General features: G+C 41.6%; 1 protein-coding gene across 6 annotated transcripts in view; it reads left to right on the top strand.

The window, feature by feature from the left end:
- Positions 1-23,649, top strand: part of CCDC80 (coiled-coil domain containing 80) — a 183,117-nt gene that overhangs the window by 137,154 nt on the left and 22,314 nt on the right. For all 6 annotated transcript variants that reach the window (XM_085896799.1, XM_085896800.1, XM_085896804.1 and 3 more), the window contains 7 exons: positions 1-1,258; positions 1,387-1,543; positions 16,911-17,047; positions 18,706-18,857; positions 18,983-19,086; positions 19,709-19,789; positions 19,901-19,968. The exon at positions 1-1,258 is cut by the window's left edge and continues 701 nt beyond it. In XM_085896799.1, the coding sequence (XP_085752925.1) occupies positions 1-1,258; positions 1,387-1,543; positions 16,911-17,047; positions 18,706-18,857; positions 18,983-19,086; positions 19,709-19,789; positions 19,901-19,968 (1,957 nt within the window). The remainder of the gene's footprint in view (positions 1,259-1,386; positions 1,544-16,910; positions 17,048-18,705; positions 18,858-18,982; positions 19,087-19,708; positions 19,790-19,900; positions 19,969-23,649) is intronic.

Raw genomic sequence — 23,649 nt, 5'->3', positions numbered from 1 at the left:
TCGAGGAAAGGTGATTGAGAAAGCCATAGGACCTTCTATAGTCCGACGGTTTGCAGCTTTCTTAAAGTTGAAACGTGGAAAATTTGAAATGGTACTACTCCGAAAAAATATTCGCATCCATGAGCGTTACCCCTACCCAGTGAGAATGGAGGCCATCTTTGAATTAATTGACAGGGCACCCGGGAGACGCCTCGAGAAGTTGAGGCATCGAGAATTTGTGAAAAGGTGTCGTGTAGCAGGAGTTGAAGGATCGATAGAAACATTGACCAAAAGGAAGGGAAGTAATGTGGGTGTGGTGACAGATATGAGGCGTGGTAGGAGCAATAACCAGAGCCTGAGGTATCAAGGATCCTTGCCACAGCAGCACATTCATAAGCAGCAACCTTTATCAAAGAAGACTGAGATGGAGGGAGAGGCTGAGAGGTTTGCTGTGACCATTTCCATGACAACTAAGGTGTTGTTGCTGTCTGCAGTCAGTCGTGAAAGCGGAGTTTTAGCTTCGCCAACACCGAATATTCAAACCTTGCTGAGATCTGATCAGTATGAAAAGAATGATACAAGTGCAGTCAGTGAGGAATACAAAGATAATGTGAGGGTAAAAAATGAGGAAACAAAGATGGAGATTGAGAGAATGCCATCACAACGGGAAAATTTTCAAGAAGAGGGTGTTGCAGATGGACGTGAGAAGGAGATAGTGAGAAGAGGTGATGACAAGAAACAGGAAAAGGATGGGTTGATTCCAAAAGCTGAAGTGGAAAGAGAAGAGGGTGAGGGAAAAAAGGTGGAAGACTCCACTGAAGCAAAACGTAATAAAGGAGAGGAAGAAGAAGAGAGATCATCAGAAGTGGATGAAGAGTTGGAAGGTGATGCATATTTGGAAGAAATGGATGAAGATGAAAAAGGTTTGAAGGAAGACATTGGAACTCATGGAGTAGATGATGATCAAGTAGAAGATAGTGAAGAGCCAGAGGAAGAAATGGGAGATATTGAAAGTGAAGAAACATCACACAAAGATTCGAGGAAACGATATCGAATTGTGGTCAGAAAACCGCATCAACAAAGAGGGCTTTTGAGGATGTCGAGTCAGAGAAACAGGAACAATAAAAGGAAGAAGCTGAACAGAAGGAGAAAAATCCTGATGGCAAAAGGCAGTGAAGACCATCAGACAGGCCCGGTAGTGCAGAGATTTAGTGGCCAGACACCCAACTATAGACTGATCAGTTTCTTAGCTCCATTTCGTAATAGACGAAGATTGCTGGTGAGTAGCGGTGAGATGCCATTTTAGTCTAATCATTTTTTTCTTATGAAGCTATATTTTATTACTCATATCTAATACAATCTTCGAGTGCTACACGTAACATATTATACGTACATCTCCAAATCTAGCTGATCTCATCTTCACGTGCTGAAGAGCCAATGTACGAGCAGCAACGGGATGCCTACTTGGAACGTGCATGCGAGATGGGGATGCGGAACATCTCGGTGATCTCTTTGCTTGGCAATCACTCCCACAGCTCTTTGTCCATAGAACATTTTCACCGTGGTGAGACCCATTATATCAGCTGATTCATGTTGAGCAGTTGCCATGCTTTTGTGCTATATTTATGACTTCCTCATATCACATGTATACAGGTATAGAAGTGAGTTACCTGTTCGCAACAAGAAAAACACTTTGTTTTCATTTCCATTATGAACAGAACAACAAAGTTCGGATTTTAATTGAAGACTTGATCACTGATTTTGTGTTGGTGATCTGTTGGGAGGATAAACAATTGACTTTGATAGACGTTTTGCAATACTTCTTTCCAGTCATCAATAAGTTAATGCTCAATCATAATGATTATTATTGAACATCAGGCCATTAACTTGGTTGAAGGAAGCACAATTTAAGGTGAATAATGTGAAGATATCTCGATGCATAGGAATGTGAAAGTTTAGGGCTTTTTAGTCTTAGCTGTGATAAAAATGTGACCAAGCTCAAAACTTATGGTATAAAAATTAACTTTATTTGGGTTTACCTCTATGACATTCTCCTCTTAGCACCTACCGAGCTCATGATTCTGGGATGCCAGGGCCAAATTCCAGAGAATGTTGATTTGTCAATAATTTTCCAATATCCTAAGAATTCATCTAAAAGCCCACTGATTTCTTCGAATGCTCTTTTTTTTCTTTTTCTTTTTGTACACATTGTCAAGGCTCGTATGAGAGCTAACACACAATGCACAACAAGCGGGGCAGGAGACAAGAGTGGCGGGAGAGGGAAGGACAAAACATTGGGGAACAGAGACATTTGGAGATCTGTGGAAGGGAGAGGGATGGGGCGGGGAACACGGGGTATACAAGATGGACACTAAGGGGACTTTCAGGAAGGAAAGCAGGGAATTTGAAGATGGTGGATTTGGGGTGGATTAACGGGAGTAGAAAAAATCAAGGATTTGGATGGGGGACGATAAGAGGTGGTGGTGAACAGCTGTTTTGAAGGCCTGGAGTGAAGAATTGAATTGAAGAGAGTGAGGGAGTTTATTCCAAAGGTGGGGGAAAAGATGAATGAAAGAATGAAGGTGTCGAGTAGCGATTCGTGATTTTGGTAGTTTTACCAGAAGGGGATTGCTGGCGGACCTTCAGCGCCCTGCAGAAATATGGTGGGGACATATTGCAGACAGAGCAGGGGGGACAAGACCGGAGAGGAGACGGTAGAAGATAGAAAGACCACCGACCTGCCTGCAGTAAGAGAGTGAGAGACCCAAACACTCAGCCTCATTGCGGGAGATACCAATGATCCTAAATGCCTTGGTTTCCACAGCGTGAAGACGAGAAAAGTGAGAGGCAGGAGCACCAGTCCAGAGGGAGAGCAGTACTCCATCAGGCTGCAGACGAAATCTATGTATGTGGTCAGGATCTCAGGTAGGCTGAGGAAGGACTTTGCATGATGGAGGATTCCCAGTCGGCGACTGGCTTTGGAGATCAGATTGGAAATGTAGCTTTCCGAGTAAAGAGCATAGCAGAGAGTGAGACCAAGAATCTTGAATGAAAGGACTTCTTCCAGAGGATTGTTGAGAAAGTAGATTTGGGGGGGGGGGTGGTTCCAAAAGGTCCTTTCAGAGAGACAAAGTGAGAGTGTGAGATTTGTCAGGATTGAGAGACATGTTCCACGTGTTGGATCAGTTTGTGATTTTATCCAGATCTGCAGAGAGCGAAGAAGCTGCAGCTTTCCGGTCAGAGGAATGACAGAGGGTGGAGTCATCAGCAAATTCATCACCACAAGCTTCAGTGAACCATGGACGGGTGGAAGTGTATAACAACTGAAGACAAGAGGGGATAAATCTGTGCATGAGGGAGAGCAAGTTTCTTTGAAATAATTCCCAGGACGAGTTGATGTTTTAGAAAGTAGCGATGGGAGACCAGTCTAGATGTTTGATCGCTGCTTGAAGACCCTGCCAGTCGGCTTGAGTGAAATGCCAGACCCGACGGCACTCAGGTGATTATCTAATAACAACCAGCGAGATGTCCACTTTGACAATCATGTGTTCAGAAGAACCGATTGGACCAAAGGAAGAACAGCAGATATTTTCAGGGAAATTTGTCAAAATCAGATCCAGAAGAGATAGAGTACTGTTGGTTGAGATCTGGATCGGGAAGTTGACCGATTGAATTAGTCCCAATGAGTCACAGAAGTCTTTCGCTGAAGTGCCATGGCAGGTGAGAGAGGTTCCCACACCGAGCCAACTGGCATGATGACAATTGAAGTCACCACATATGAGGAAGAGAGAGTTCGGATGAGATGATAGATGTTGGTCCATGTTTTCGGATCGTGAGGTGTAAATGGAGTCATCACTGTTTGGTGGATGGTGCAGCATACATATAAACATGAGGTGGGAGTGGAGGGGAAACCGTATCCAGAGGTATTCTTGGGGGTATGGGGGAGTGAGGGCAGTGCATGGAGAGTGAGGATTAGTCTTTGATGAAGAGAGCAACTCCTCCACTAGGACGAGGCTCAGGTCTGTCAGACCGGACGAGGGAATAACCAGGGAGAGATACTAGGGAGTCAGAGACGTCTTGAGGAAGGAAAGTTTCTGTTCAGCAGATTATGTCTGGTTTGTCAGTAGCAACCTGTGTGGAAAGATCTGTCAGGTTTGAGCGAAGGCCCCGGATATTTGAGGTCCATACTGTTAATGAAGAGAGGGGGTAATGAAGCTGATTGATCGATGAAAAGTATCAGGAAGAGGGTTGAGAGAGACATGTGGTTTTGGGAGGTGTATAGTTAGAAACGATACAAGGAAAATTATTATTTTTTGATGGCTTTTTGAAGATTAGGTAAGATTAGGGAATGGAAAGATGTAGGAAAAAATCGTGAAGGTAATGGGGAGAGAGGGTCAGCTTAAATAGAAGGAAGATGGTGTGCTGGCAGGATGAAGAATCATAATAAGACAATAATAATAATTATCATAATAATAATAATAAGAAGAAGAAGAAGAAGAAGGATTGGTACTCATTGGTATGAAGGAAGAAAGGGTTGTTGTTTTTTTGTTGTTTAAAATTTTTTTTAAGACAAGAAACAGAGGATGTACTTGGAAGGGAAAGATGGGGGCAGTGGGGAAAATAGGAATTGATGGTTATAGGGAGAGAATACAAATATAAACGATCGTACACTAAGACGGGAAGGACGGGTTCACCTCAAGGAACCCGATAAGACAAGGTCGACAAAAACTCACATAATACCACTTTTTTGAAACAAAACCGAACGAGGAACAGACAGTAAACATGTAGGTGAGAAAATAAAGTTAAAACGTGACATATAATGACCGGAAACATAACTTTGAGAAAGTCGGCAGAGACCCCTGAGAGAAGCAGCCGTCATCTCAAACCCAGAACCGGAAGTTCCCATGCTTTTGTGCTATATTTATTGCTTCCTCATAATACATGTACTGTGAGGAAAGCTCTGCAAGTATACCCAATAATGATCTCCGAATATCATTGACCTACTTATAATGTGTGCACATGCCCTTCCTTGGATCATTGCAAAAAGTTTACGACAAGAAAATAAAAACTTGCATGAAGAGAAGTAAAATCAGATACCGCACATTATTCGCATTGATAAACTGGCATCGCACTCGGTAGAGCACATACCACCGCCAAGCCAAGATCTGAATCCGGACCTTAACTAAAATAAAAAAAAAAACAGCTTGGTTTCATCTACTTAACTAAAATCGAATCAGCTTGTTCTTGTCACTGTTCCAACTTATCCACCAATTCTCGATGGTGTAGTACTCTCCTCTCTGGGCTGGCTCCCCTGTGTCACATCTTGCTCAGCTTCATGCTGTGGAAACAAAGGCCTTCAATATCATTGCAACCTCCCCAGTAGGAACACAACGTTGTTGCAACATCATTTGCCGGTTCTATCCTGACGTCAGAATTGGGTCAGTGGGAAGTTGTTTTTGCAACACCCATGACGTCAGATTTCAATGTTGTGACAACAATGAAATCTGATGTTGTTGCAGCGTCGTATTCTGGTTGAATCCTGACGTCAGAATTGGGTCAGTGGGAAGTTGTTTTTGCAACACCCATGACGTCAGATTTCAACGTTGTGACAACAATGAAATCTGATGTTGTTGCAGCGTCGTATTCTGGTTGTATCCTGACATCAGAATTGGGTCAGTGGGAAGTTGTTTTTGCAACACCCATGACGTCAGATTTCAACGTTGTGACAACGTTGAAATCTGACGTTGTTGCAGCGTCGTGTTCTGGTTATATCCTGACATCAGAATTGCGTCAGTGGGAAGTTGTATTTGCAACACCCATGACGTCAGATTTCAACGTTGTGACAACAATGAAATCTGACGTTGTTGCAGCGTCGTGTTCTGGTTGTATCTTGACGTCAGAATTGGGTCAGTGGGAAGTTGTTTTTGCAACACCCATGACGTCAGATTTCAACGTTGTGACAACATTGAAGCATGACGTTATTTTTCAACTTTATCACAACGTTCATAAAATGGAGTTTTTGTTTTTACCCTTTTCTTTGCACGCCAAAGAAACGAACATTGCAGTGCATGACACCCTTCAGCTTCCAGCTTGATGGAGCCCTCGACCCATAGGTCTGGGGTCAGCGGAGCACCGCTGTTCCACCGGTGCCATTATCAAAACATTGAAGTTGTATTGCAACATCATTACGTTGCACAGTAACACATAATGACCACAACTTGAAAACAACTGCATTTCATAATCATTTATTATCACATATCACACAGAGCATGATTGTGGCAAAAATATACAAGCAGTATTAACAATAATAATATCTTTATTCGTACCAAAAAAGCACACTCAAATACAAACGTACAATAAATAAAAGTAGATATCATTGCAATTGAGAAACATATACTAACTAGAACGGGCACTCGGTAGAGCACATACCTTCGCCGCCGCAACTTTTTTCCGGGCACATTTGAAAAACGTCATTTTAAAACGTCCATGACGTCACAACCGTCAGTCCGATTGATGTCAAATTTGGTGTGTAACCTCCTTGAAGGAAGTCCAACAAAATGGAATGATAAACACTGAAAAATTAAAAATTTGAAAAATGACGTCATCTTTTGACGTCATTTTGACGCACTTCCGGGGACGTCACGTCCAATCGGGGACTACCATTCTGAAAGCTCGTAGTTCACTGAACGTTTTAACGTTGGTTTCATGTCAATAGCTCTATTAGATCTGAAGCTATGCCTACAAGTATATTTTGACCTTGAGTGTGACCTTGACCTTGACTACAGAGTTAATTGGCAAAACCTGTACATCAATAAACATATTTTGGTACTGATCCTAATGCCTGCATTTGGGAGACTTTGCTTTATAAATTATATAGATATTTGAATGTAAAATATCAGGACATTTTAGCCACAATTGAAAAACGTCATGTTCAAACGTCAATGACGTCATAACGGTCAGTCTGATCGAAGTCAAATTTGGTGTGTGATGTCCTTAAGGTAAGTCCTACAAAATGGTATGATCAAAACTGATGAGATCGAAAATTGAAAATTTACGTCATCTTGTGACGTCATTTAGACGCAATTCCGATGATGTTACGTCAAATCCGACACTACATATCCGAAAGGTATCTCGTCATGGAACAATATGGCGGTGGTTGCATGTCGATAGCTGTATTATGAAGGAAGTTATGCTCAAAAGAGTGTTTTTGACCTTTTCATGACCTTGACCTTGACCTTTCACCCGATCGCTCCCAAAATCTAATCAAATCGTCCTTCGATACTTACGAATCATCCCACCAAATTTCATGCAATTCGGTTTAATACTTTCTGAGTTATGCGAATAACAAACAAACACACATATTTACAAATAAATAAATACACAGCAACCAAAACATAACCTTTCGCAGAATGCAAAGGTAAAAATGGGGAATAAAAAGAAATACCACATGGGTAAAAGTCGTAAATACCTTTTTGACAAATTCACTTTGTGCAAAGCACAGTTAACAATTCAAATTCAGAAAGTTCTGCTCCAGAGACGAACTATGGAGCTTCTCTGTCAAATATAATTGAGTGCACAAAGGCACCTTTAAGTACAACATCATCATGCAGTGTGAGTAAAACTCAAGCCTGGTGTTGGCTTAGTGGTTAGGGTGGTGAGTTCAAGCCCTGTTGGCTGCTGAATTAAAATACACCAGGAGGTTGACTCAGCCTGTCATCCTTCTGAGGTCTGCAAAATGAGTACCAATGTACTGGTAAGGGGTACCAATGGTACCAATGTCATTGGTACCAATCTGGTACCAATGACACTGCATCAGCAGCTTAATCAGCAGCGAGAGAGAGAGCGAGAGAGAGAGAGAGAGAGAGAGAGAGAGAGAGAGAGAGAGAGAGAGAGAGAGAGAGAGAGAGAGAGAGAGAGAGAGAGAGAGAGAGAGATAGTAAAACTGCTGATAATTCTATGCTTGCATACATTATGGGCATTAAGAGCATAAAAGGTATTGACATAACTTGCATTTATATAAAATGTAATTAAAAGTTTTAGCTACTGATGACATACTACCCATTGTTACAAGATTCATAATTATATTAAGTGATCTCAGGTAAGAATTATGAGAAGATGAAGAACCACATATAAATTTTGCTATATGACATAATAGTTGACATTCAATAGGTAGAAATTCAGCAATGACTGGTAAAAGAGTACAATATGGGTCCTACTTGGGAAGTCAAACACCTTTCTGATAGAATTTCTCCATGATATATCTTCTTCTTCTTCCTTCGGCTGCTCCCGTTAGGGGTCGCCACAGCGGATAATCCGTATGATCCGCATAGTGATTTGGCACATGTTTTACGCCGGATGCCCTTCCTGACGCAACCCTGGTCGCCTCTTACGACACAGGGATATGGTACACCTATTTTAACCGGGGTATACACCGGCCCAGTACACTGGTACTCATTTTGCCGACCTCGGAAGGATGACAGGCTGAGTCAACCCCCTGGTGTATTAATTTAGTGGCCCAACGGGGCTTGAACTCAGGACCTTTTGGATCCCAAGCCGCTGCCCTAACCACTGTGCCAACACCAGGCTTTTCTCCATGATATATATATATATATATATATATATATATATATATATATATATATATATATATATATATATATATATATATATATATATATATATATAAAAATATTTTTTACTTGTTATGTCCCACAGTGGGCATCAATAGCATGAGGTGCAAAAACACTTAAACAGATGATACTTGACATGATATGAACAGTGCATAAAATTATAGTGCATAACTGAATTACAATCAGGCAAATCAATGAGACTATATATATATATGTATATATATATATATATATATATATATATATATATATATATATATATATATATATATACATACATATATATATATATGTATTCATACAAAGAAAAAAATATAAATCTAACATCATTAAGTATGAAAACACAATTTTGAATGCATCTCACATAAATAATTCCAAAGCACAAAAAAATTAATTTGTTGGGTGTTTTCAATCTTAATTTCACAAGAAAATAAAATAACTTCATTATGCATAAAAGTACATGTAAATATTTTCACAATGTAAACTTCGGCTGGGTTTCCAACATCCAACATTACAATTAACTATGCTGCAAATTCTTAATAATCAAGGATGTGAACGGCTGGCACAGCGTGTTGCTGTTGCTCGTTATTATTACACCAGTACGTGCCCGTATGTGCGTGCCCGTACGTGCAAAAAAAATAAGTAAAAAAACCCAAAAACTTTCAAACAACTACACAGGCCATTCCTTCACTTTCGTAAACGACGACTGGATTGGGGCATTGTGTTTATCTTTAAATGCGCATAAGAAATCGAAAAACTATGAGAATACAGTAAGTCAGCACTATCCGGAAATCCGTACGTTATAACCCGTAATGGGGAACGCGGCTGAGTATCTCTTCCCCATCGGCCACGCCTACGCAGTTGGTTTGGTAAATAAATGGCCATAACTTGGGAAGCACTTGTCCGATTTAATATCAAACCTTGAAAAGGCACACACTCAGGTCCCCAGCAATATAGCTGGCAAGTTTAAGTTAGATCGGACTAGTGGTTGTCGAGAAACAGCGGTCACAGACACACACACACACACACACACACACACACACACACACACACACACACACACACACACACACACACACACACACACACACACACACACACACACACACACACACACACTGCTGGAATTATAGATAGATGAGGGCTTGTTCCTGCCCACACCTCCACGCCGATCAGGGGCATATTTCAAATGTTGTGATATGGCAGTGTCCACAGCCACCTCCGTTGCTGTTGGCTGACTGGTCATGGTACTGTCTGAAAAATAATAAGAATTTCCACTTCGTATATATTGGGCTTTATGATCATCAAACAAGACTTGCAATGTGAATTACGCTCAAGTCATGCACATTATAAACTGTCATTTAGCAGAATTCATTACCTCTGACAACTTTATAAAAATTCAGGTTCCGGAAAGGTCTCTTCCCATTCTTTCCACACAAATTGTATGTGGACATCACAGCATTGGACATCACCCTTATTTTAGAAAATAAAAACAATTTAGTACACCAGTGTTCGAAGCAGCTTGTAACAAGTTTTAAGTTTCACTGCCCTAAAAAGCCTAAATTAATATTATTCTTAATAATATAAAGTTATTTTCATGTCTTTTGATAACCATTTTACCAAAGGAAAACAATTGTGCACCGAAAAACTTGAACAACTCCCCAAGTGACAAACTACTGCAATGAAGGCTTCATTGTTGCAAGCGGCAGTTTGTCGGCGGCCAAAGGGTTAATATTTTTTACGACAAAACTTCACATTTTTCGGCGAACAATAACTGACAATTGTTTTCCTTTTGCCTTTTGTTAGGCCTAACTCGTTAAAAGAGGACATAAAAAAAAAAAAAATAATAATAATATTAATGGAGACTTTTTAAGGGCAGTGGAACTTTAAATTTGTTACATTGCGGTACAATGCGGTAATTCGTCGAACCCGAACGGCCGAAGCATTTATCCACACCAGCAAAATATTTTAAAAGGTTCTGAACCGATTAAACTTGTCCAAAGTAATTTTTGCAGAGTTCCCTTTTTTGCCACAGACCGGTGTGTTTTTTTTTTCACCAGGCCTGCGGAAAAATGAATTGATTATATTTACCGTCGATTTATACACACTATCAGGGCCATATCAGCGACAGCTAAACGTGATAAACGAATGATGAAATCAGGTGCCAGAGGATTCGATCGTCAGATGCACATTCGAGTCCAACGCTCGAACCACACGAGTGGCCCGAAGGGCTCGGGCCCGGGAGAGTTTCCATTTAATGTAACTATATAGATTCCAGCACACCAGTAACAGTAACACATCATGGATTCTGTGATCTTAAAAACGTCCAAAAACAAAAGCTAAGACACATAAAATCGATTTATAATATTATACTTACCAAAAATGATCACAGCAGAAGATAATTTTAACTAAAAAAGCTAAAGTCTTCTGCAGATTAAAGCGGATTGTCTCTGCCACACTCAGAAACAGCTGAAAGTTCACGTTTTACCAAACTTTGCAAATGGCGGCTTGTGATGCGGAAATAGCAATTAGCCAATCAGATCTCTCCTCCGGTGAAAGGCAGACACAATCACACGGCACGAGGTGGCAATGCGCTCACCCTGTAAACACATGCGGCAGAAAAAGAAGTTTTAGATCACCGCGCATGCGCGCTGCTGCTGTACCGCATCGTGATATGGTTGTACAACCAAGTGGCCTAATCCCGACGTCGTGACTCTTTCATACTGATGTCGTGTGCCTGCTGGGTCTTGTGATGAGGCTGTCTATGGGCCTATCACTTCATCATCGCCAACAGGTCGGTGGTCTCTCAGTCTTCTTCTGCCTCATTTCTGGACTTCCACCCTCTGCCTTCTCCATACTTTGCCCCCTTCCCCCACCCCAGGTATCTGCAGGATGCACTCAGTCCAGCAGTAACCCCCTCCAAGTGAAACTGCCTCAATCCAGAACCACTGCTCACTGACACTCATTTATTCCTCTTTTTTTTTCCCCACCTGTGGATCTGCCTTCCATACTCCTTTTCAATCTCGTTCCTCCCTTCATGACTCCGAGACAGCTGTTCACCACCATCTCAAGTCATCCCCCATCCAAAATTATATTTTCTACACCCGTTAAACCACCCTGCAACCCTCCAAAATTTTTGCTTACATATCCATATTGTCAACCCAGCCTGGTGTTGGCTTAATGGTTTCGGTGGTGGGCTTAAGATCCTAGGATCCTGAGTTCAAATCCCACTCTGCTGTTAAAGTTATACCAGGTGAGGTTGACTCTGCCTGGCGTCCTTCCGAAGTCGGCAAAATGAGTGCCAGCTTGCTGGTATCCAGTGTCGGAGTGGCGACCCATCCAGGATTGTGTCCAATAGCCTAGGAGACTGCTTAGGCAGCACCAACGCTCTGCACAGAGTATGGTCCCAATGGATGGATGGATGGTCCTGAGTTTTAGCCCCATTGGCTGCTGAATTAACACGAGGTGGGGTTGACTCAGCCTGTCATCCTTCTGAGGTCAGCGAAATGAGTACTAGTGTCCTGGTAGAGGGGCACAGCTTCAGTGGCACAGCTGCACTTCCAAGAAATAATGGCTACCCTGCAATCAAGCTGCCATATTCAAGAACAGAACAGATTGTCAACCCTTTGCGTTTTCCCTTACCTCTCGCCCTATTTGTCTATCTCCATCTACTTTCTCCCTCTGCCCTACTGTTGGTGTTTCACCTTTCTCTTGTTGTTGCCTTTGTTGTGTTGTGTCCTGATGTTGTTCTGTGTCATAGCTCTTCTCCAAGCCGAGAGCATGTTTGTTTTTTAATTTTTTTAAAAGGAGAAAAGGTTTTGTCATAAACCGTCCACAACTTTGTTTTTTCTAATATCATGCTATATTATCGTTTTTGGCCTCATCTCTCAATGGTGAAGAATCACTTGAAAAATAAAAAAAATTCTCGGATATGGATCTTCACCAAAATCGAATGAATTTGTCCTTGTCAGACACCCAACCTGTCCACCAAATTTTGTCCAAATTCGGCAATAACTTTTTGAGATATCCTGCTCACAGACAGACAAACAAGGGGTGAAACAAAGGCAAGCAGATCCACCTAAAAGATAGGGGTGAAAACAAAACCTCTGCCACCGATAGGGCTCAGACATACCATGAAGACTCTTTATAATGTTTTATTTTTTATGAACTTTGACAGCCAGTATATTCATGAAACTTTCAAAAATAGAGATGCAGATATCGTCTTGTAACAAATCGTCTTCTTGAAAAGGAGCGAGCTGTCAATATGGCATTGCACACATCTTCACACATTCATACTCGGATGTAGTTCTCCATAAATGCCAACAGTTTATGTATACCTTTTCAGTAGGACACTGCCAGTTGTTTTAGCTGGAGTTTCAAAATATAATATGCAAGTGGGGAAAAATATCAATCCTCACCTTTACATTGTGTGTGTTTAAAAAATAAATGAATTAATGCACTGTCCATGTATTTTTGTCTTTTAAAAAAATTAATAAATAAAAGAAATCCTTGGATCATTAAAAAATGAAAGTAACACTTTCCCACTTTGCTATTGACCATGTGATGCATGCAAACTATCATAATGAAAGCTCTGCTGATTGGATGACTAACAAATCAGACTGCAGCACTAACCAGATCTTACCATGATCTCTCTTGGGCAAGCCACATTTCACAGTTGGCTTCCAAAACCAGATGCCGACTCGGCATCCTCCGTCGTGCAAAGCATGCCTGAGCTCCTATCCAGGTATAAGGCCTTTATTCGTAGCTTGATGGAATACTGCTCTCCCCTCTGGGCTGGCTCTCCTGCCTCACTCTTTACTCAACTTGATGCCATGGAAACCAAGGCTTCCAAGATCATTGGACTCTCTTGCAATGAAGCTGTGTCTATGGGCCTATCACTTCATCATCGCCAACAGGTCGGTGGTCTCTGTCCTCTTCTGTCTCATTTCTGGTCTTGCACCCTCTACCTTTTCCATGCTTTGTCCCCCCCCACCTCCCCAACCCACCCCGTGGATCTGCAGGATGCACACAGTCCACCAGCAACCCCCTCCAAGTGAAACTGTCAAATTCCAGAACCACTACTCACCTCCACTCATTTATTCCCTTTTTAATTTGCCTGTGGAACCAACTTCCATATTCTCTTCAATCTCATTCTTCCCTCCAGGTCTTCAAGACAGCTCTTCACCACTATCTCAAATCATCCCCCATCCAAAACTATTATCTTTTCTATACCCATTAAACCATCCTCCACCCCCTCCCAAAATTTTGCTTCTGTATCTATCTTGTCCAGCCCTTACATCCTCCCTTGTTTGTCTGTCTCCATCTATTTTCTCCCTCCACCCTGCTTTTGGAATGTCCCCTTTCTTCTGCTATTCCTTTTGTTATGTTGTGTCCTTACCCATTCTCTGTTCTCGCTCTTCCATGAGCCCTGACTATGTATAAAAAAAATCCTCATTGCACTTGGCAAAGACACTTGATTTTATCCCCCGCCGCGTGGCGGAAGGGGGATATTGTTATCACCCGGGTCGTCCGTCCGGCTGTCCGTCCGTCCGGGCGTCAACATTTATAGCTGTGAGTGCGATAACTCATAAACTGTTCGCCATATCGATTTGAAATTTGGGTCACACATGTACCACCTGAAAAGGAAGAACCCTATTGATTTTGGGCGTGGCCAGATCCAAGATGGCCTACTAGGGCGGTCGTCCGTCCAGCCAGCTGGCTGACATGGCGTCAACATTTATAGCTGTGAGTGCGATAACTCATAAACTGTTTGCCATATCGATTTGAAATTTGGGTCACACATGTACCACCTGAAAAGGAAGAACCCTATTGATTTTGGGCGTGGCCAGGTCCGAGATGGCCGACTGGGACGGTCATCCGGCTGGCTGGCTGGGCGTCAACATTTATAGCTGTGAGTGCGATAACTCATAAACTGTTCGCCATATCGATTTGAAATTTGGGTCACACATGTACCACCCGAAAAGGAAGAACCCCATTGATTTTGGGCATGGCTGGATCCAAGATGGCCGACTGGGACGGTCGTCCGGCTGGCTGGCTGGGCGTCAACATTTATGGCGTCAACATTCATAGCTGTGAGTGCAATAACTCATAAACTGTTCTCCATATCTATTTGAAATTTGGGTCACACATGTACCACCTGAAAAGGAAGAACCCTATTGATTTTGGGCGTGGCCGGATCCAAGATGGCCGACTGGGACGGTCATCCGGCTGGCTGGCTGGGCGTCAACATTTATGGCGTCAACATTCATAGCTGTGAGTGCAATAACTCATAAACTGTTCTCCATATCTATTTGAAATTTGGGTCACACATGTACCACCTGAAAAGGAAGAACCCTATTGATTTTGGGCATGGCCAGATCCAAGATGGCCGACTGGGGCGGCCATCTTGAAAAAAGTTTTTTCGCCATATCGATTTGAAATTTGGGTCACACATGTACCACCTGAAAAGGAAGAACTCTATTGATTTTGGGCGTGGCTGGATCCAAGATGGCCGATTGGGGCAGTCGTCCGTCCGGCCGACTGGAATGGCGTCAACATTTATAGCTGTGAGTGCGATAACTCATAAACTGTTTGCTATATCGATTTGAAATTTGGGTCACACATGTACCACCTGAAAAGGAAGAACCCTATTGATTTTGGGCATGGCCAGATCCAAGATGGCCGACTGGGGCGGTCATCTTGAAAAAAATGTTTTTTCGCCTTATCGATTTGAAATTTGGCTCACACGTGTACCACCTGAAAAGGAAGAACCCCATTGATTTCGGGCGTGGCCGGATCCAAGATGGCCGACTGGGGCGGCCATCTTGAAAAAAATGTTTTTTGTAATAAATGGAAAACCGCTTATCTGATTTCAATTATTTTTCAATGGCGGGGGATTCCCCATCTCTGATGCTATATTTCAATCAACAGATACCTATTTCACATCGGTGGAGTGTCCTGCCCATCAGTGGAGATATCAATCCTTGGTAGACTTTTCAATCTTACTGTTAGAAAGGATAACTTTTTTTTCCATGTTGTGAACGGCTCTGTACATCTTGCGACAGTGAATTGCTTTCAGTTTTGTTATCCATTTGAATGTTGCAATGATTATTCGTTTCTTAAACACCATATTCATATTCTATAATAATTTTCCAATACAGGGTGTCAGTTATCGAGTGCTGCAAAAGCAGGGTGAGAGCAAAATATTTCCCACCAAGCACAGCATCGTTTTGCAAACAGTCTACATTATTAAAAAATCCTCATTTTTATTCAATCAAAATCTGTCTGTTTGTTCCTTTGTCTGTCCGTCCATCTATCTGTGTGCATATATCTGTATGTCCGTGTATTTATCTGCCTTAATCTTTCTATCTTGTGAATGCATATCTTACCAGGTATGATTTAATAATTAAAAATTTGATATACCAGTTTGCATCATCACTATTTGTGCAGTTGTTATGCTGATGCAGTGCCCCTGTAGATTAGGGCAGTAAATTTGGCCTAGATTATACCAGTGCATGGTTTCCTACTCTTTATGAAAGTTAAGTATGAACATTGAGGAAATGTCCAAGAAAAAGTATGCCTTTGTATGTAGTCACACATTATTGGCAAAATTTCAATCCCTGCCTGACATTTCATATCTGATTTCAAGTTATTCCTTCACATTGGCAACCATGTGCCCAATTCATAGATTGTGCCCAATAGCCCATGTCATGAATCAATGTGGGAACGGTTCCAGCCAAGAGATAAAGAGGATTTTTTCAGAGAGTCGGAGAGATCATTGATGAAAGCCAGAAAAAGAACAGGGCCCAGAACGCTGCTTTGTGGAACTCCAGCCTGGACAGTAAGAGGGGATGAGAGAACTCCATTTAGGGTCACATGTTGGCTGCGACAGGAGAAGAAGTCTACAGCCACAAGTGGAGATGGCCTTGGATACCACAGGAAGAGAGTTTGGTGAGCAGGGCGGGGTGCCAGACCATGTCAAAAGCACGTGATATGTTGAGGGATAAGTTTCAACTTCGTATTAAAAATTAGCACCTTTTAATTGATGATGGATCTTGACCATCATTGAATATCAAGGGAGTTAACATACTTGTCTTGATTAAATAGAATGCTTGATGTTGCATTTTAAAAATAAAGTATGAACTTTATTTTAACATTTGCACATGGGAAAGACCAACTACAGTACTGCAGGTATCTTGATAGAAGTAAAATGCATTTTTGTGTGATTGCTATAATGTATCAAGGTGTGCTGTGTGCTACTTTGTCTTCAAGTAGTTACTGTAACTTGATATTCCCTGACAGAGGACGACACCTCCTTGGCCACTCAATCCAGCAGATTTCCCAGACATTGGACTTTGGCCTGGAAGCTGCGACAAATGTATGGCCTTACAGATGGTGAATTCCTCATGGCCTTGACAGATCTCGACCTCAAAGTAAAGGTCAGTTACCAGGAATCGAGAAAGAATGTTGGATAAATTATTAACGCATGACTTACATGTACATACTTTTGTACTTGCTCCTTATCCAAGTACTTTGTGGCAGAACGGGCGAGCATACAGAAGAGGGGTGTGTTTCACACCATTAACCAGACATAGTGTCAAGACTTTAGGATTGTCTACCATTTAATAAAACACACTAACCCACCAGAAATCACAGGACACCTCTTTCCAGTTGTGAAAATTGTTTATGCATTTGCTATATTTGCACAAAATCAATGCCATCAACAGGATACAACAGAAGTAGTTAGTGAATGGTCTCTTTGCTCACTTTCAGGGAAAGTATGCCACATAGGAAGGAATGAATGGCATTCAGGAGATTAATCGGCTCTTAGATAGTGAGCACCTCCATGAGGAACATTTTAACCTTCCGAGCAAAACCGAAATCAACTATGAAGGAACATCAGTGTGAGGTGAAAGATTAAAGGCAACACCAACCATGATCGTTAATCAAGAATACCATTGAAAATTGCATCATCAAAAAAGAAGGAGAAGCCTGTCACAGATTGTTTAATAAAACAGACTTAATTCGTCCATCACCTAAAACTTCCATGAAATGATAATCGTGTTTTGGGAGTTATTGGGATGTCAGGTAAGCATTGATACAGTTCATCGAGCCTCTTTTTTGTCACTGCAATGAGATGCAATCACAGGATCCTGGGGCCTTTAAATTTGGAAACGAGTTTTGTGAAGCGATGGGTCCAAGTACGTATTGTTCAATTCTGATGGCAGGGTCTGTGGGATGTGTTGAAACTTCAATTACAGGCCCGACAATATTGATCACAACATCTGGAAAAACTAGAAGCTGCACTATGTGAGGAATGGCAAAGATTCTCCCTTAAAACTATCGTGAACTGGAAGCAGATGTTAGAAGTTAAGGTTAAGACTCGGGTTAGGGAATGAGTTGGGCCTACGAAATGTGAAACGGCGACTCACAAAGGTTGTATACATTGTCAATAAAATGTGCCCCACGTTACCTTTGGTCAGAGGGTATACAAATTACTTTTGTGAAACAACAAATATAATTTGAAGATAATGTCCAAAATTTCCTCTTAACAACTATTGCAGTGCATGAGAGATGCAATCGGACAGTTGGTATAAGATGAAGTAACAGACCCAAGTCAGACAAAGCAAGAGAAAAACTAGAACGTCACTCAGTAGAGGCACATACCTCCACCAGGCTGAACAGTTTACGTTTTGTAACCCACTGATAGGCCGGATCTGCATTCAGTCCTGAACCAAAATCTATTCCGCTTATTCTTGTCACATACCCAACTCATCCACCAAGCTCTACTCTCATCTGTCCACAACTTTTTGAGATATTGTGCTATATATCGTTTTTTGGCCCTATCTTTCAATTGTGAAGAATCACTTTAAAAATTACAATATCCAAATCCGGTTCCAGATCTTCACCAAAATATAATCAATTTGTCCTTGTCACACACACAACTTGCCCACCACGTTTTGTCCGAATCCATCCACAACGTTTTGAAATATCCTGCTCAAAGACAAACAAACAAACAAACAGGGATGAATATATAACCTCCATCTATCTACAGTGGTGGAGGTAATGATCTCCCTTGCTCTGTGTGTGATTGCAGCAATTCTATGAAGTTCCCATTGGGGTGCAAGCCATCTTTGATCTCGTCGATACATTCCCCTCTCGTCTCAGAGAAATGGTGATGGAAAAGGAGACTGTGAACTCCTGCAAACAGGAACAGCAGCCTTCCTCTCTTGAGAACTTCCTGGCTAGGTGAAGCCTTGAGAGTTTGGAATGCATTTGGGGATTATTAATGGATGTAGAGATAACTGTATAATGGGTGGAGTGAAATTGTTGGAGTCATCAGAAATGTTCAGTTTTTCTTTGTTTACTTGTAGGTTCCGGTGGCGCAGACGTCTTTTTGTCATTTCTGCACCATCATACGAGAGCTGGGCATATCAGCAACAGATGTATGCTTTGAATGGACAAGCTTGTGTCTTGGGTATGTCTCTTTCTTCCAATCGATTTGTCTCTTTTGGTTACATCGCTTGTATAAATGTGTGGTCTTCCAATCCAATCAGAGTAAAGGTAATACATAATAGATTGCTAAAAACAGATGCCACCTTGTTTCGCCATTTTTCAACTTGTCAGCACTTTTCTCCTCCGCCTTGAAATGGTCAAACAATCAGAAATTACATACTTTGGTTAATCTGGTGTTTGGGCTCATAAATGCATCCTTCTGTTGTAACACTTACTTGTTAACAAGTGTTGTAACAAGTTAACAAGTGTTGTAACACTTCTGTTGACTTATCCCCACCATATTTATCAAAATACTTCACTTTGTCGAGCTTTGTTTTGACACGGAATGAATGATAAAATGAACGCTTTCTTCCCAGCTCCATCATCTGCTGATTTCACTTCCCACATTGCAATCTTAAATAACAAATATATTCTTATGATTCTAAGATATGAGTTGTTGTCCCCTTTAACTTGCATTTGAAAAGTGATTTTGTTGCTGCTCTTTTGTTGTTGATATATATTGTCCATTTATGCAATCAGACAGTTATACATGAACAATGGTTGTACTGCCTGTATCCAAAAGGTATTAACATGGCTATGTGCAGGTCTAAGGCATATTGTTGTGCTGAACTTGCTTGGAGAAGGAGAGGATGCATCAGGGGAGTTGCTGTTGTACTCGATCAATGGTGCGTACCGATCAACGTAAATGCCTTATCCACACACCCCATTATGTGTTTTCAAGTTGTCACCTATTTCGTCTTGTCTCCTCGTGTATGTGTATTACCGGTATGTTTCAGGAACAACAACGGTTCATACTGAAGTAATTGGCGCTGCTCTCGTGAATGACATTCGGGAATATTTCCAGGTAGGAGGTCATTGGTGCATTGCTGCATGATTTGTATAATGGTGTAAGTTTCATCATACTTCACAATACAAATGGAAGAGAATAAATATCTTATATTTACTTAATAAGCACATTTCCAATTTAATCTGTACAAAGTAGACAGGAAGTACAGTTTTCCCTTTAAGTGAGGGGTTGCTGTGCAGTCACTTTGTTGTGTCAACAGAAGATGATGCATTTCTACTTCCTCAATGATATTGTCATGAACCCGGTTTTAATGAGTCGGCTCATTCCAACTCTGTTGCAAGAATAACCAAGCAGCAACATCTATGCCAGTTAGTAAGTGCAATGTGGTGATCAACTGAACAATTTGTGTGGGAATGGAATGAGCAAAGAACCAGTTATGCAAAAGGTGAATATCCTTGTGACTAAAGGCCCGGTCACACCTTGACGTTTTAGCCAGCGATGGCAACGTATTAAAATGTATGTAAAACGCTGGCTTACGTTGAACTTTTGATGTTTTTTTTTTAAAGATTCGGACGTATTCATAGCGACTTGGTCTTATGTATAACGCATTGGTAACGGACACAGAACGTTTCGTTGTGTTATAGATAACTTATACCAACGAATGCTGAACCTGTTGTCGGCCGACACAACTGATGCCCAACGATAGTCTAACTTAGGCATAGCGCGTTGCACGCATCGCCGACGATGTCGTGACGTAGCCTATTAAAAAGCTGACGCACAACGATTCGAATCATAACTGCCGTAGAAATGGAAGTGTCAACATCGCGGTCACACCTTGGCGATCTTGCCAGCGTATGCCGACTTAAGAAAAATGTGTCTAAAACGTTGGGCCATGTCAAATATGGTATGAGTAAGTTTTGTATACGTGAGTAGAACGCTAAAGTACGCTATCATACGTCGTAGTAAGTAGAGTACGTCAAGAAATTTTAAACATGTTCAAAATTTTACGACGTACTCGGCGTATGACACACGTTCCGCATGCGATGGGGATATGTTTTACACACGATATTTGGACGCTTACACACGTCCACAAAGGCTACTTATAAGCTACTCATAAGTCGAAACACGTCGCGGTAATGTCTTTTTTACGCGAAACTTATTTATAACTTATGTTTGACGTGCTTTGAACCAATTCTGTACGTAGTCCCAACACACATCGACGTATGTAGACGTATTCCAATGACGTCTTCCGGTCGACAAAAAAAAATTAACGTGTTTCTAGCTTACAACTGCCATATAAAGACGTGTTCCCAGCGTTTTTGGGAATTGGTATATAAAAATGCTGCTCATAAAAGGGGAACCCAACAGTGTTTTCGAGTCCTTTTTGAGTCGATGTCCATGTCAGCAGTAACAGTATCAGTATCAGTATCAGTATTAGTATTAGTATTAGTAGTAGTTTGTTCATGTTGGCAGTAGTAGGTGAGTGTGAGGGGGAGGGTGTGGGTTATGATGGATCGTCCTTGCGTCCGCGTGTCCACGGGTAGGAGACATCTTTTCACCATTGTTCGAAGTTCTTCGCGGCTAATTTTTTATGGGGCTTTTTCAACAATGAGCTATAGCTTGTTTTTACGATTTAGGTCTATTCATAACGGGTTGGACAAATGCACAATGAACTAATAATGTGCATAGAGCGCTTTGATTACTTATAGATACGATATACCAACGAATAATTATCGTGAAGCCAGCGTTCACAAACTATGCCCAACGATAGCCTAACTTATCCATATCGTGCGGCAGTTTATCTTTGCCGGTGACATGGGGTTTGCTATTCATCGGCTGCCACTCAACGATTTAAATGGCTGCATCTCCACTATTGAAAGTCGACGCTTGCGCTCAACAATTGGATTTTTTTTACACTCAATGACTTTTAAACGGTACCACTCAGCTATTTTCATTGTTTACAATGAACGATTTAAATTGCTGTCACTCGCCTTTGTTTTTTGACGCTGGCGCTCGGAAATTTTAATCGTGTCTATTGAACGTGCTAAATCGCTCAAACCCCACTATTGAAAGTAGACGCTTGCGCTCAACAATTGGATTTTTTTTACACTCAACGACTTTTAAACGGTACCACTCAGCTATTTTCATTGTTTACAATGAACGATTTAAATTGCTGTCACTCGCCTTTGTTTTTTGACGCTGGGGTTTTGAAATTTGAAGCGTTTCTTCTGAACGTGTTAAAACGCTCAAACTCGACTATTTTAAATAGACGCCGCCGATGGACAATAGGAATCATAGCCAAGCTAGACATCGAAGTGTGAACATCCTCGTCATGCCGAAGAAAAGTTTGAAGAATGCTGCAAATAAGTGTCCTGGCCGTGGCCGTGGACGCTGACGCAAGGACGATCCATTATACCGACGTCTTTCAGCCTATGAGTAACTTAAAAGTAACGTCTGTCGACGTGTGGCAACGATTGCGTAACGTGCCAACAACACGTTAATCATAGGTTAGAAATAAGTTTCGGGTACGCTAAACATTACCTTGGCGTGTCTCAACTTATGATTAACTTACAAGTAGCATGTGTTGACGGCTGTCAATGATCGCAGACCGTGCATACAACTTGTGGCCAGCGTAGCGGAACGTGTGAGTCATACGCCGGCATACGTCGTGAAATTTCAAGCATGAAAAAATTTGAGGACAACCAAAAAGTACAACGTTTAAAGCCAACGTACAACGACGTATGGCAGTGTTTTTCAGCGTGCTCTCAATGTTATCAAAACTTACCCATAACGTATTCAACGTGTGCCAGCGTTTTAGAAAAAAAATTCAAAAATCGGCATACGTTGGCTAAAACGTCAAGGTGTGACCGGGCCTTAAGGTTATCCCTGTGAATGTCTGACCTACCCCTGAAGACCTCAGATAGTGAGCATGCTCATTCTGTTCTTTATCCTTTCTTTCTCAATACCTCCTATTTGAACTAATATTCCTCGAAATTGAACCAACTTTAAAAGCTTTCAATGACATAAAATATTTTTTTTAAATGCTTCAAGGGATGGATGAGGAGCATACTTCAGAGACAAACTTAAACAAGGAACCATCGAGTTTTAGAGGAGGGAGACAAGTTTGAAAGTTCAGCCTGAGGTTGATCAGATGTTCTCTGGCTCTCCAGAGAGTGAACACACACTTGTGGGCTTTGTGGAAAGAGCTGAGATTGCTTTCTGTCCGATTTTCCTTCCAGGAAGAGAAGGAAGTTGTTTCGAGGAAACTTTCTCACCACATGATTCAGTCAACTGTGGGCAGGAAGAAGGGTAGGATAACTGAATATGAGATGGGATGAATCAGTGCATAAGCAAGAGCAGGTTTTCTGGAAGAATTCCCAGGCTGAGTAATATCAGGGGCAGTACATATATGAGACCAGTCCTGAAGTATGATGGCTGCTTGCAGTCCCTGCTAATCTGCCTGAGTGAACTGCCAGACTTGCCCGTGCTGAAGCAGCTCTCTGAAAACATCCAGAAAGACGTTGACACTCACAAGGACATGATTAGATGAAGCAATTGGAGCAGAGGTGGAGCATGATACATTAGCTGAGAAGTTGGGCATCACCAAGTCCAGAAGGGAGTATTTGCCATTGGCAGAAATCTGGGTTGGAAAGTTGAGTCAGTCCCATGGAGTCACAGAATTCCCTTGCTGAAGTGCCATGGCTGGTGAGAGAAGTAATAACACTCAGTCAATTCGAT

This window comes from Eptatretus burgeri, chromosome 10, assembly GCF_056783735.1.
Source record: "Eptatretus burgeri isolate ZD-2024b chromosome 10, Ebu_testis_v1, whole genome shotgun sequence".
Taxonomy (NCBI): Eukaryota; Metazoa; Chordata; class Myxini; order Myxiniformes; family Myxinidae; genus Eptatretus; species Eptatretus burgeri.
The sequence above is the reverse complement of the archived record's forward strand: the minus strand, read 5'-3'. Positions and strand labels throughout refer to the sequence as shown.